This window comes from Equus przewalskii, chromosome 13 (genome assembly GCF_037783145.1).
Source record: "Equus przewalskii isolate Varuska chromosome 13, EquPr2, whole genome shotgun sequence".
Classification (NCBI taxonomy): domain Eukaryota; kingdom Metazoa; phylum Chordata; class Mammalia; order Perissodactyla; family Equidae; genus Equus; species Equus przewalskii.
Window position 1 is genome coordinate 58,825,256 of NC_091843.1, and position 15,112 is coordinate 58,840,367.

The 15,112-nt window shown below is 42.0% G+C and overlaps 1 protein-coding gene, 2 long non-coding RNA genes and 1 other non-coding gene across 8 annotated transcripts in view; 2 read left to right on the plus strand and 2 right to left on the minus strand.

The window, feature by feature from the left end:
- Positions 1-6,181, plus strand: part of EPB41L4A (erythrocyte membrane protein band 4.1 like 4A) — a 249,202-nt gene extending 243,021 nt beyond the window's left edge. For all 5 annotated transcript variants that reach the window (XM_070571296.1, XM_070571297.1, XM_070571298.1 and 2 more), the window contains 2 exons: positions 325-406; positions 4,433-6,181. In XM_070571296.1, the coding sequence (XP_070427397.1) occupies positions 325-406; positions 4,433-4,561 (211 nt within the window). In that variant the 3' untranslated portion in view covers positions 4,562-6,181. The remainder of the gene's footprint in view (positions 1-324; positions 407-4,432) is intronic.
- A 331-nt stretch (positions 6,182-6,512) lies between these two features.
- Positions 6,513-8,674, minus strand: LOC103550072 (uncharacterized). Its single transcript, XR_544677.2, has 3 exons — positions 7,618-8,674; positions 7,100-7,175; positions 6,513-6,679 (listed from the first exon to the last, which is right to left on the minus strand). It is a non-coding gene; the product is annotated as an uncharacterized lncRNA (long non-coding RNA).
- LOC139075452 (small nucleolar RNA SNORA13) lies at positions 7,268-7,400 on the minus strand. Its single transcript, XR_011525814.1, has one exon. It is a non-coding gene; the product is annotated as a small nucleolar RNA SNORA13 (small nucleolar RNA).
- On the plus strand, positions 8,274-13,179 carry LOC139075337 (uncharacterized). The gene is made up of 4 exons (XR_011525640.1): positions 8,274-8,542; positions 8,925-9,095; positions 9,681-9,764; positions 10,583-13,179. It is a non-coding gene; the product is annotated as an uncharacterized lncRNA (long non-coding RNA).
- Positions 13,180-15,112: the final 1,933 nt, after the last annotated feature.

The following is a 15,112-nucleotide window of genomic DNA, read 5'->3' on the forward strand; positions in this document are numbered from 1 at the left end:
CCAATAAATGTTTCTCTAGAAACAAGTCAGAAAGCCATTTATACAACACGGCACGGTAGGAAAAGCACACAGGAGCCATATCTATGTTTTATTCTTGGTTCTTCTATTTATTTGCTGTGATTTGGGGCAAATTACTTAACCTGTCCAACTTAATTTAATTCAGAAACCGTGATTAAATGCCTCTTTGTGTAAAGCACTGTGGTAGGCACTATAAGGAATACAAAGATATATAACACGTGCTTTCCACCCTATTGCTCTCTTCTAACTCAAGCTGTGACTCTAGGTACTGTCGCAATCATTAATTGTAAAACTCGCTCTCCACAGTTCAAAAACAGATCTCGTTCCTCCACTTCCCGTGACCCGTTCTTCCGACGCTCAGGGTTCTGGTGGCTCCACCGTTCATCAGGTTGGTGATGACAAAGTTTTAAGAAGGGGTTGTACTGATGACAGGTTGAAGAAGCACTTTTCTGAAAGTTCTTTTGGGGAGGTATAGTAATGAATCTGACTGCACTCTGAGACTCTGTTTTTTAAAACAACATGTACAAAATGTGGAAGAAGGAAGGAAGGGGTGCGTGATCAAGACAAGGTCCAACCTTGACCGAGTTACATTAGGAGTGAGAGCTAGAGGTAGTGCCAGGTCTAAAATGATATGAGGCTTGGGGCAAAGCCAAGGATAACAAAGATTGTAACATTGTTTGTCACCAGAATAAAGCAAAAATGGCTTCACTAATTAAAAAAAAATACTTTTAGATATTTTTTGAGCCATAGAAACAAGGAGAAAGTGATAGACTCACAGGGGGCAGGTGTTCTATTGTTAACTGGTGGTAGACAGAAGAATTACTCAAGTCCTACTTTATTTCTGTCTTATTATCAAAGAGAATTATTTTTATTCTGGAAACGTTTAAACAGTGTAGTTAAAAGGGAATTTAAGGACACAGCAAAGCTCTGACTGCCTTAACAAATTCAGTGTAACCCTCAGCCAGATTAGATACATAAGGGGAGCGCTGGGGCAAACATTTCAGCAAGGTGTTTGATGCCATCTCTCATGGTATATTTTTTAGTAAGATAGAAGAAGTGTAGGCTTTGTAACATTGCTGGATGAAGTTACATCTGGTTAAATAACCACTCTGAAAATAAAGTTGATGTTTATAATGGACCAGTGTCTACCCATTGTTTGCAGTGCTGTGGTTTTCAGTCTTTTATTGGATCACGGATCTGTTCGAAAAGCAATTATAACTACAGTCTTTTCCCATAAAAATGCATGTAAGCACACACACAGTTCTGTATATAAATTCAGGGAGTTCATGGACAACCTGACTAGGAACCCTGACTCCAGAGCATCCGTCATGCTCTGCCTTTTGTTTGTCCTGATTCATTTTTGTCAATGACTTCTGCAAGAACAGAAAAAGCCTATGCCGATTTAGGTTAGGTTCCCTAGAAACAGATTCTGAGATGGAGACTTGCACAGAGGAAGTTTATTGGAAAGCGCTTTTAGGATCAACACTTGCAGGGGAGTAAAAGGTAGGTTTGGGCAGAGGCAATAAGGGAACTATGTAGTGTAGTCCCAGTAAAGGCATCACTAATCCCATGAGGAACTTGGGAGCTGAGATGGCCCTTCAAATTCATGCCACCAGGAGACAAGGGGGTTGGGCCTTTCCACACTCTCTCACCCTAGAGTAGTCACTGGATAAAGGGAGCCCCTGGTGGGGGTGTGGCCTTGAATGGCTCTCTTCAGCTGAGGGCAGTTGCTGGGGAGGGGCTCAGTGTTGAGTTGTACAGCAGCCAACACTCCCAACAGCTGGGAGGAGGAATGCCTCAGTCTGGAATGGAGATCCGGGTGGTTAACCACAGGTTCCATACAATCTGCATGATATTTGATTAGATAAATCTGAGAGATAATAGGTTGTCCAAACAGTTTGTTTCAAGTCAACAGCACTTTTTAAAAATTACATTCGTGATTAGTAGTTTAGACTTTGCATTCAGACTGATCTGCGTTTGTGTCTCCTCCTCCCCACATACCACTTACGTGACTGGGAGCAAAGCGTTTAACTTCTAAGCTTCAATTTGTGTGCAATGTAGATAATAACCTGCCTATTAGGGTGGGTTACTGTGAGGAAGATTAATAAGCACTGTTACTTTTCAGAGCTTTTTTTGGTCTTAAATTTAAGTTGGTTTCAGTACAAATAGGAATTGTACTGTATTTTTGCTTTTCCAGCTACTCTCTAACTAATCACCATCACTTAGGAATCTCAAACATCTTAAATTATACACATTACCTGTTGAAAGAGTAGCTCTCACTTTGCTGCACCCAAGAACAACTCACTTGTTCTGATCAATGGTGCTGAATCTAGGCTTGTCTTCTGATAAGTGGTGCTGAATCTGCCTTGTCTCTGGGGCACCTTTGATTTTGAACTCAACAAATATCTGAGCACATCTCAGGACTGACAGGCACTGGTCTGTGCAGTCAGCAAACTACAGCCCATGGGCTAAGTCTAGCCTGCTGCTTGTTTTTGTACAGGCCAGGAGCTCATAATGTAATGGTTTTTACATTTTTAAAGGGTTGTTTGGAAAAAAAAAAGCCGGGGGGACTATACAACAGAGACAGGAGGTAGTCCACAATCTGACCCTTTACAGAAAATGTTTGCTGACCCCTGGCCTGGACATAGAATATAGAAGTAAACAGGCAAAACAATAAAAAAATTAGGTAAGCATTATGAAGAAACAAAGGCATGCATTAGAAAATCAACAGGTGACCTCACTTTAGGTAGACAGGGTGGTCAGAGGAGGCCATCTTAGAAGGTGACATGTAAACCTGAAACCTCGCAGGCGAGAAGGAGCCAGCCGTGTGAGACCAGGTGGAAGGCTGATGTAAGCAGAGGGAAGAGCATGGGAAGGAATGCTGAGGCTCGAGAGGGTCTGGGTGTTTGAGGAGCTGAGAGGGCACGCGGTCTGAGCAGAGTGATTGAGGGGGAAGGAGGGCAGATAATGCAGGGCCTTAGATGCCATGGGAAAAGAGTTTGGGTTTTATTCTATTTTCAGTGCCAAAAGGAAACCACTGATCTTGTTGCCAGGTGGAGAAGGGACTTGAGTGGCACGTGGAAGCAGGAAGGTTGCGTTTCTGGAGTTCTGCCATGGTGCCGGAGTTCTGGCAGTGGCCTGGCCTCCCTACACCTCACCTCGCCTTTTCATGCAGAAGGCTAGTAAAAATAGGGTGGATAAAGGAGTTTGATTCACTTAGTGATTTCCTTGAAGTTTGCAGGCAGAGAGGACAGGTTCAGTCCTAGACAAACTTGCAAGAAGGTAGTGCTTGTTTGGGTAACCTCCCAGCTCTTTTTCTGGTGCTTCTTCTGATATATTAGGTCTCTATTCCCCTGCTAACCCTCATATGTACTGTCCCCTCCTCCTGCTTCCCTGGCTCTCTAGAATCTTCTGTCCCAAACCGATAATGCCTCACGCTCCAAAATCACCTTGGTTCATACTCCCCATGCTCAGCAGAGTTGCTCCATCAGTGGTTCTTTGCATACCAGTAAAACAAATTAAGCCAGTCATAGGAAGAAATGAAAGATAATTTCTTAATGGGTGATTTATTTTCAGCCCAAATGAATCTCACAATAATAGAATTCTGGACAGTGTAGCTCATTAGGTGTGAGGATATGCTATGGGGAAGTAAACATGCTTGTTAGCCACATCTACTGACAGGTTGGGCCATCTCTAAAAAGAAGTCAGAGCAGGCAAGCTAAGCAGAGGAAGGAACTGTGTGGGACACTGTTAGTGTCCTTCTCAGGGCCTCTACCTGTGGCTGTGGAAGATGTACATGACCCAATTCCAGAAGTCCTGGGTGTGGTGCCCAGGCCCTGGTAGCTAGGCTCCGTGCTTCCCCGTTGTGAGTCCCTCATAGTCTAAGTCCCCCCACCCCAGCTGACAGGGTACTCTAACTCCACGTGATTGTGTTGGAACTAGAAACACAACCCCCTGGGGGCTCCCAGGGCATTGTGTTGTGGGGTTCATTCAGTGACTATTGAAAATATAATCAGGGAAGATTGTAAATTACCCCCAACTTCCCATTCTCTTCATCTCTGTGCCCCTCCTTGGAAAAGTGGGAGGCCTGAGAGCCTGGTTTAGAAATGGCTACAAAGGAAATGACACTTAATTGGGGGAACAGATTGAGATTTATGCCTAATTTTCATGAATAAAATTACGCATGTTAACTGTCAGATTAAGATTTTAAATACATAATCTTCATGTTATCATAGTTGTTAACTATTTAAATAGAAATTTGTTGAACAGCTTTTCGGTATTATGAACCTTTCTATTTTATAACTTGACATCTTAAATGTAAGAAATGTAGTAATTTCTGATTAATAAAATTGGCTTGCTGTATTTTCTTCTCTGAATCTTACTTTCTATATTTTTCAAATATATTTTCTTCTAGAGAAGAAATGGGTCTAAAGATAGCCTGATTGAAGAAAAATCTCAGACATCTACAAGCAGTCTGGCTGGAAAACACACAGCAAAAACCATAAAAACCATCCAAGCTTCACGCCTGAAGATAGAGACTTGATTCCAGTGAAGACAGGCTTGGGACAGGCGAAGGGAAGGGTGTGTGTGCCACCTTTACTTTGAAACTGTGAATTACAACTACTCAGATACCTTGGACCTGCAGAAGTTTCTTCAAAAGAAAACACTGAGTCTGTTGCTTCTTTTTAAGGTTTGACTGCAGCATATTTGTGCCGAAGGGCCTTTTGATTTGGTAACTGGAAGGATAGTGGTCTTGTAAAAACTCCTTCACTTGATGCCATATTTTCTTTCCTGGAAACCCCAAGTATCTTGTGTCCACCACAACCAAGACCAGATGCTTCTGATCAAAGTTCTGGAATCCTCGTCTGCAGCTGGCTAGCTGTGCAATAGTACACCGAAGGGGATGAAAACGTTCTTCCCAATCCTGGGTGGATCTCAGACTGCACAGATGTGTGAAGACTGAGGCTTGCCTTTCAGACTGCAGATATTTTTATTCATATAAATAGGATCTTTGTTAATACTGTATTTTGTGGCATTAAGTTCCACTTGTTATTTACTAATGTAAAAAAGTTTTTGTTTGTAAGTGTTGCTTTTAATTTCTAGTGTCCTTGTCTTGTGCTTTCAGAAAAAAAAAAGCTGTCTGTGGGTTTCAGTTGACCTCAGCTTATAAATTCATGACCCTCAACCTCAAATGGTCCCTCCACCCTGCTTGGCTATGTACTTCTCCCCTATTTCAGACCTTTCCTCTCTGCTGATGACTTTGCAATCTACTTAAAAGGGAAAACAGAAACACTCATGCGGGGTATCTTTTATCTTCCCCTTACCAAACCTCTCCTCGGCTGCCATCAACACTCATCCTTTCCTCCTCCCCCTCCACCTGTACTTCGGAGCCTAGCTCCTTCAGCCTCCCTGCCCCTGCTCTCTCCTGTATTAATATATTCAACCTCTTCCTCCCAGCTAGATCCTTGCCACTTGGTTTTAAACTTTTAAGACTACCATCTAAAATAAACCAACCAACTTTCACAACCATAAATCCCTCTCCAGCTACCATTTCTCTCTCCAATTCTAAATTTCTTGGAAGGATTATCTGTAGCCGGTGTCCTCAGTTCATCTATCTTCACACTGGTCCAAGATGGTTATCTCTTGCCTAGACAACTGTAGTAGCTTCCAATTGGCTCACCTGCATCCCCTTTCTTGCAAATGTAAATTTCTATCACAGACTTTAACACAGCTGTAAGTGTTCTGGCATCTTACCTGTTCAGCCTCTTGTTAACACTCTGAGCTCCCATAGTGGACACCTTACAAGCCTTAAAGCACTCAACTCTTGTCTAAATCAGGGCACTTAGTGGGCAAAGCAACTACAACTGCTGTAAAAGTAGACTTACGGTCATATCCTTTTTCTAGCCCTAGGGCTCTGCATACGCCATTCCCCCAACTTTGCCTTGCAAAAGTGCTACCTACCCTTTAGTCACAAGTCTGCACTCTTAGGTTTCCCTGATTTGGTCAAATCCTATCATGCATGGGATTTGTCTCACAAAGGCAGTTTTACATTTGTGATGACATCTCCAACTGTAAGCTTCCAGAGGGAGCAACCGTGTCTCGCTCACCATTGTGTCCCCAGGTCCTGGTACAGTGCTTTCAATAAATTTTTTCAATGCCTAAACACACTATTTGTTCTTTCCTACAAAGTGAAGGCAAAAAGATATACCAAACTTAAGTTTACAGTCTAGTAAAAAAAAAAAAAAAAAAAATTGCAGTGACACTGTCAAGCACACCTGTGACCTAGAAACCAACCAGCCCAGTTCTTCATGTATGAGGTACTTCTCCTTGGGCCTAGCATAAGCCTGTAGTTCATCATCTTATTAATCATATTAACCTTAATGGCTGAGATTTAACAATTTTGACGTTGCTGGAGGAGGAGAGAGAAACCCTTCCTTTGATCTTTCAGTGAAATAATGCTATTTTCTGGGAGTTAATCACTTAATACACAAACCTCCAAGAAGCACATTGAATTATTTATTCATAGCCCCACCATTTAAAATGTATATTTATGGACTGTCCAAGGGCAATAATTTCAATACACCTCAGGCTCCTGGAAACTTTAAATGATCCAAGCAACTCCTGTGAAGATCAAATTTTCAAATTCCTCACCGAAGACATCCTAAAAGAAAAAATAAAGCATTCAATTTGACAAGCAAATATTTACCTGTATCACATCTTAAGATCTTGGTAGTAAGCTCAGTACACACTTCTGCATCACATTAAGTTATGCATTTCTGGACTTGGCCTTAAATGTCAACATAAAACATGCCAGAGATTTGGATTTTCAAAAAAAAAAAAAAATTTAGCTACTACACATAGAAACGTATCAAGATTTCAAAAGTAAGCTGAGTAAGGCTATCCCATTTGCAGTTAAAGTCACCCTGTTAGCTACAGATGTAGCAATACTAATATTAATGAACCATTAATACCCAATTTAAATTAAATACCCACTAGAGAAGGCACCCAATCTAGAAAGGTGATAAAACACCCATTACAAATAACTGCTTTGTGACTAAACTTCTCCTTCAATATCACCTACCTTAGGTCAGTCACCGTTGTGCTCCCAGACACTACTTGGCAAGTAGCGGTCTATGCTTCCAGCAGCCATCTTTCACCTTAACAAAAATTAATTAAAACCGGTTTAGAGAAACTACAAACGTTGGTTGACTCAGGATCACTTGTGTAAACACACTAATATAAGACCATAAACTGTTACTTATGCAGCTTCTACACCAAAGATATCAAATTCAAGGGCGGGAAAAAGCTGCCAAGTGTTTAGTTTGCGCCTTTTTTGACACCACATTCACTAGTTTCAAAAGTGAATGGGCAACACAAAGGCTACATGAAAACAGGCTGCGGACGGCTGCATGTGGCACAAAGCTGCTGACCCTCCCTCAACCGGCTGAGAGGAATAATGAACTCATCCCAGCTCGAGATATTCATTTAAGGTTCAAAATCCGACTAAGGAATGAAAATTGAAATACAAAGCGTCTTAAAAAGTTAAAATCTTAAAACTTGGAGACGACTTGTCTTTCTTGCACTAGCATGAAAACTCACCTGCAAAGTTGGTGATACTCATTCGATTTCTGCCAAGTTCTGCGCCTCGAAACGGCTGTCAAGATCTAAACCTGAAAGGCACTTTCCTTGTCCGCCGACGGACGTCACACCGCGGCAGGGCGGGCACGCAGGCAGTCGGACGGTGAGGCCTTTCCCTTGCAACGAGCGAAATCCCCGCTTCTATTAAAAACTCCCCGGCATACAGGGGGTGACCAACAAACTTAAACGCATTCAAACCCATCTCCCTACTTCCCGGCGTGGGGATGCAGGAGCGCAGACGGGGGGCCGCTCCGGGGCCCGCTGAGGTTCCCCGGACAACGTGGCCGCGGCCACACCCGGCCGCTGTCCCCAACGTGTTCAGGGCCCAGAACCTCGGGCCAGCAGGGCCGCCGCGGGCGCGTCCCCAGGCTCGGACGGCGCGAGTCCCTGCCCGGCGTCCTGGCCGTCGGAGGCCCAGCGAGCCCACAAACACTCGCCATCCCTGAACCACGCGCACAGCACGTCCCGACCGCTGCGCGGAGGCAGGAGAGGCCGCACTGCCCTCCCACAATGCTTTTCTACAACTGGAAGGACCCACTGTGCGGAGGGCGCGGGGAGAGCGGACGGTACCATCGGCCGCCGCGCCCTCGCGAGCGCCGCCGTGTGGCGGGAGGGCGAAGTGCCCGGTGATTGGCCGCGCGGCGCGTCTCCAAGGGGAAGAGGAGTGAGGGGCGAGGGTTCGCCGCGCCCCTGGAGTCCTCTCTGCGTTGTGTGACAGTTCTTGTGGCGGAGAAGGAGGTTTCATCGAGTGTGGATACCCACCCACCCTGCCTCCCAGTGTCAAGAGCACATGGTCCGCGCTGAGCTGCGGGTGTAGCCCAAAGGACTTGAGACCTCGTGTTCTGGGGGAGGACAGACAGAGTTCACCGTCTCCAGCTGAGGAAGAGTAAGAGTCTTTCAAAAAATATTTATTGAGTACTTACTATGTTCAAGCTCTGTCCTAAATGCCTGGGAGTCAGGGGTGAATGAGATAGACAAGATTCCTGTCTTAATTCTAGTTGGGCGAGAAGGACACTGAACAGGTAGCATGGACACTTTAAGTCCAGATAGTGTACGTGCCAAGGAGGAAACGAGGGAAACGTGACCGAGCAGCGCTGCCCAATAGAAATATACTGCGAACCACTGTGTCATTTTCAGTTTTCGAAACGCCACGTATAAAAGTAAAAAGAAACTAATTAACATATGTTAAATATCATTTCCACATGTAATCAATATAAAGTTATTAATGATATATTTTGCATTCTTCTATTCCTACCAACCCTTAACAGTCCGTCGTGTAGTGTATACTTCCAGCACATTTCATTCAGACTAGTCACATCTCGAGTGCTCAGCAGCAGGCTTTGGCCAGGGTGGCTGGAGCAGCTTGGGGAGTGCAGAATGGCAGGAGATGCAGCGGAAGAGATGGGCGGATGCAAATCATACAGGACTTTCTATCTGTGGTAAGGTGTCGGGATTTCATGCTGCAATTTTAGAATTGATTAATTATTATCACAGAAATAAAGCAGAGGTGTTAATTGGTTTTCTGCCTGATAACCATAACTCACTGAAGGGACAAGACTGCAGGGAGATAGCTGTATGATAATTCCTTCCGTCTCCTTGCTCCTACAAGTCCTAGCAGAGACTCATCCAGAGACAACATCCCAGTACCTTTCTTTGTTCTTTGAATCTTATTGCTGAAAGAAAGGAAGGAAGGGAGGGAGGGAGAGAAGAAAGGAAGAGGAAGGAAGGAAGGGAAAAAAAGGAAAGAAAAGAAGGAAGAAAGAAAATTCAAGCCCACAGCCCAGTGGTCATCACACAGGGACTAGCTTGAATGATAACATCAACTTGGGGACAATGGAGACATACAGGATTAAGTGTGTAATGATCACAAGAAGGTGAGTAACTCTAAGACCTTCATTAGGAAGTCACTAACATCTGGGGGAGAGAAAGTTTGGGGAAGGAGGACACCTGCAAGACCGTCATTTGAAGACACTGAAGGGTACAGTGTGGGGATTATGACAAACTTCAGTCTTGCCTTTTGCTAGGGAAAGTCAGGGAGAGGAAATTTCCTTGGGTTGGAGCAGCCAGCAGACCTTGGTTTAGATCCAGCTGTAAACCTGTTCCCTTAGGTAAGTGACCACCTCTCTGAGCCCAAGCTTCCTCATTTACAGGATAATAGCCATACCCATGTACCACACAGGTTAGTTTAAAGAATTAAGAAGGGTTTGTGGAATCACCTAGCCCTGTATAGTGCATAGTGGCATCCAATAAATGACTCTCATGAGCTAGACTCTTCTTCGTGTTTACCACCACCCCGGATATGGAACCTTCTTGGGCTGAGTTCTTAAGGAGAGGAGAATATGCTGCTGTTTTTCTTTCAATGGCTTGTTATTTTTGCTCCCACCTTGCTCTTTCCTATGTCCCCTTTATATCTCTTCCCTAAACTCTGGATAGTTCAAGAGTAAGTAGAGGGGAGGTGTTTGTTCCAATTATTGGATTAGTGTTGGTGTCAGGAAATCAACTCTGAATTCTTCACCTTCCTGTCTGCTTCACCCTTATACTTCCTGGTAAGGAAAACCCAATAATTAAGAAAAGGAAAGCCAAAAGGACAGGAGAAAAAGATAAGAGATATTTTCTACCTAGTCTCCCCTCCAACCCTTGCCTGCTAGTGTCAAGACACTTTATAAGGAGGTACAAGCTACATGCAGCGTTAGTACAAACATGGAAGAACCTAGGTTTGCCTGGGTGGCAGGCAGATTAACGATGGCCCAGAGATGGCCATGTCCTAATCCCCAGACCTGTTTCATTACACAGTGAAAGGGGCTTTGCAGATGTGATTAATGTTAGGTACTGTGAGATGAGGAGATAAAATTTGAAAAGAAAGGCAGAAGAGTCAGAGATTCAGCAGAAGAGAGGGCAGAAGAGGGACTCAACCCTCCATTGCTAGCTTTGAAGGTGGAGAAAGAAGATCTTTGAAGCCAAAGAATACAGGCAGCCTCTAGAAGCTGGGAACGGCCCTCAGCTGACAGCCAGCAATGAACAGGGACTTCATTCTACGACTGCATGGAACTGAATTCTGCCGACAACCTGAAGGAGCGTGGAAGCAGATTCTCCCCTACTGTCTCCAGAAAAGAACACAGCCCTGCTGATGCCTTGATTTAACCTGGTGAGACTCATGCCAGACTTCTGACCGACAGAGCTGTGATAATAAACTTCTGTTGTTTTAAGCCACTAAATTTGTGTTAGTTTGTTATGGCAACAAGAGAAAACTAATACACCCTGTAAGGGGTGGAGGGTGAGAAGTGAGCTCTTTTTCTTACCCAATTCCTTCTTGTCCCACTCCAATTTTTCTCATCAGGAGCATAAGTCAGACTTTGCAGATAAGCTATGCACATTGCGTTGTAAGTACTTAATTGATAAGGGGTTGACTTTTGTTTATGGTGGGTGCTAGGGATCCAATTTAATATCCAACTGATATTAAACAATGTGAATACTTTTTATAGTTTAAAGTAATTTGTAGATTGGGGGGTTTTCTCTTTAATCATATCATCTGCAGAAGTTTTATTTCTTCCTTTTTGATTCTTTTGCCTTTTACATGTGTCTCTCTGTGTGAGAATGCCCAGGCTAGGCCTTTTAGCACAGTGTTGAATAGAGTGATAATAGTAAACATCCTCATTCTGTTTATGATTTTAAAGGAAAGCTCTTAAAGTTTCACCATGTGTATATGATGTGTATGACATCTTTATGCTTTTCCTTTTGTTTATTGAGTTAGGGAAGTTTCCTTCTATTTCTATAATAGTTTTTTTTTAAATCATGAGTGAATGTTGACTCTCATTAAATATTTCTTCTGTGTCTATTGAGATGACCACATGATTTTTTCTTGTAATTTGTTAATGAGGTGAATTGCATTAATACATTTTCTAATGTTGAACCAATCTTACATTTCTGGAAGAAACCAAACTTGTCATTTTAAAAAATATTCTGTTTAGAATTATTGCACTTATGTTTATGGATGAGGTGGGACTGTGGTAATCTCTCTCATATTGTCTTTGATAGTTTTGATGTTAATATTATACAGATATCTACTTAATACTAGTAATTTGTTCCTGAAAATCAGATGTTGTGTGCAGAAACATTAACTGGGAGCTTATTTCCCTTTAATTAATTAACTAATTAGTTAATTTTGAAGATTGGCACCTGAGCTAACATCTGTTCCCAATCTTCTTTTTTCCTTCTTCTTTTTCTCCCTAATGCCCCCCATAGTTGTATATTTTAGTTGTGAGTCCTTCTAGTTGTGGCATGTGGGACGCCGCCTCAGCATGACTTAATGAGTGGTGCCACGTCCACGCCCAGGAACTGAACTGGTGAAACCCTGGGTTTCCAAAGCAGAGCGTGCGAACTTAACCACTTGGCATGGGGCCAGCCCTCCCTTTATTTTTATTTATTTATTTTTACATTTTTTTGCAGAGAAAGATTTGCTCTGAGCTAACTTCTGTTGCCAGTCTTCCTTTTTCTCCTTCTTTTTTTTCTTCCCAAAACCCCAGTGCATGGTTGTATATCCTAGTTGTAAGTCTTTCTAGTTCTTCTATGTCAGCTGCCACCACAGCATGGCTACTGACAGATGAATGGCGTGGTTCTGTGACCAGGAACCGAACCTTGGCCACCAGAGCAGTGAGAGCGCTCAACTTTAACCAGTAGGCCATCAGGGCTGGCTCCTCTTTGTTTTAAATGGTAAAATTATGATGGGTTACTTGTTAACCCAACCAATTTTCTAAAATGTAAAGTAAGATATAGTAAACAAACCTCTATTAAATAACAAACTATAACATTAGACTGTAAATGTTCATAACTTTGCGTCTTGATCACCGAACAACATAGCTGTTAAAGAGTTGCTTTGTCAGGAGGAACAGATTCTCTTTCATTGTTGATGCTTTTCTGCTTGCTTTGCTTCCTTCTCCGTTAAGTTCTTGAACACTTTCTCAACGTTTTTGGTTCTCATTCTACAAAATTAGGGAAAAAAAAGGGCAATAGGAAATATGAAGGCACTGTGGAAATGTGGCAGAGAATGGTTCACACTGAGGATGTTACTGTAATGCTGCTTTTGTCACTGGTAGCATTTGTGTAGACTCTCCCTTTCATTGATATTCACTTCACTTTGCGATTTGTTGACACGTGAACCAGGCATTTTACCAATTGTGTTTGTAATGTTACTCAAGGCATTTCCCACACTTTGTTTTTTCTTTTTTGTCTGTCATTGGTAAAATGTTGTATTGAGTTTTGGTGTCCTAAATATAATTTTTCGTGTGTAAATATCAGTTGAAATGTTGTTTTGAGATATATAAATGTTGTATGATATTGGAGCATTAAATGCAAGAGGTAATTTACTGGGAAAACATTAATTAGGGAAATGTTCTGTGGAGAGTGCCTGTACTGGCTTTACAAAATTAGGTAGAGAACTTTTCCTCTTTTACTCTTCTCTGAAAAATTTAGTATGTCAGAATTAATTTTTCTTAATTTTTAAAATAAACCTGACTTTTAAAACTATCTGGGTCTAGTATTTTTTTTTTGTGGGAAGATTTTTAAATTACTGATTCAGTTTCTTTAATGGACGTTGGACCATTCAGGTTTTTTCTTCTTTAGTCGGTTTTGGTAAGTTAGCTTTCCTAGAACTGTGCCTGTTTCTTCCGTGTTTTTAAATTTGTTGGCAGAAACTTGTTCATGATTGTTAGATTTTTTCCTGACACCACCCGATTCTCTGATTCTCTGACATCAACCGTGTGTCCAAAAATTTGATTTAATTCGGACACTAATTCCTAGAGTTGGCACAGGTTAAGGGCTCAGTCCCACAAGACTGCTCCCATTTGATTTGCCAGCTGCAGTGGGGTGCCCAGGCTGCCCACACTTCTGCTCAGCCGGCTGCATATTGGGGGGTTTCCATGACCCTCTCCCCCCACCTCAGGTTTGATAATTCACTAGAATGAGTCACAGAACTCAGGAAAACACTTTACTTACTGTTACCAGTCTATTATAGAGAATACAACTCAGCAACAGTCAAATGGAAGAGATGCATAGGGCATGGTATGGGGTGGAGGTGGGGTGTGGAGCTTCTATGCCTTCTCTGGGCATGCCACCCTCCCAGCAGTTGGATGTGTTAACCAGCCCAGAAGCTCCCTGAACCTTGTTGTTTAGGAGTTTTTAAGGAGGCATGATTCATTAAATCATTGGCTATTGATGTTCGAACAAAACCTCCAGACCCTTTCTCCTCTCCAGAGATGGGGTTAGGGTGGGTAGGACTGAAAGTTCCAACTCTAATCGCATGGTTTGCTCCCCTGGCAAGTAGCTCTAATCCTGAAGCTACCAAGAGGGCCCACCAGGAGTCACTTTATTGACTTTGTGTCTTCTTCGATTTCCTTCATCAATGTCTTATAGTTTTGAGTGTATCAGGTACACCTCCTCGGTTAAGTTCATTACTAGATATTTTATTCTTTTTGATGTGATTGTAAATGGGATTGTTTTCCTAATTTCTTTTTCTGACAGTTCATTATTAGTGTATAGAAACAACTGATTTTTATATATTGATTTTGTATTCTAAAGCTCTACTGAATTCATTTATTATTTCTAACAGTTTTTTTGTGGAATCTTTAGGATTTTCTATATATAATATCATGTCTTCTTCAAAAAGAGACAGTTTTACTTCTTCTTTTCCAAATTTGGATGCTTTTTATTTCTTTTACTTACCTAATTAATCTGGCTGAGGCTTTCAATACTATGTTGAATAAAAGTGATAACAGTGGGCATCCTGGTCTCGTTCTTGATCTTAGAGGAAAAGCTTTCAGTTTTCACTATTGATTATGATGTTAGTTGTGGGCTTGTCATATATGGTATATGGTGTCATTGTGTTGAGGTATGTTCCTTCTATACCCACTTTGTTGAGAGTTTTTTGTTATTATGAATGGATGTTGAATTGTGTCAGATGCTTTTTCTGCATCTCTTGAGATGATCATAGGGTTTTTATCCTTCATTTTGTTAATGTGGTATATCACATTGATTGATTTGCATATATTGAACCATCCTTGCATCTCTGGAGTAAATCCCACTTGATATGGTCAATAATCTTTTTAATATACTATTGAAGTCAGTTTCCTAATATTTTGTTGAAGATTTTGCATCTGTTTTTGCATCAGGGATATTGACCTGTAGTTTTCTTGTAGTGTCCTTGCTGGTTTTGGTATCGGGGTAATGCTGGCCTTATAAAATTATTTTGGGAATACTTCCTCCTCTTCTATTTTTCAGAAGAGTTTAAGAAGGATTGGTATGAATTCTTTAAATTAGAATTCATCACTGGAGCCATCTGGTCCTGGAATTTTCTTTGTTGGGAGGTTTTTGATTACTGATTCAATCTCCTTACTAGTAATTGGCCTGTTCAGATTTTCTATTTCTTCATGATTCAGTCTTGATAGGTTGAATTTATCCCTTT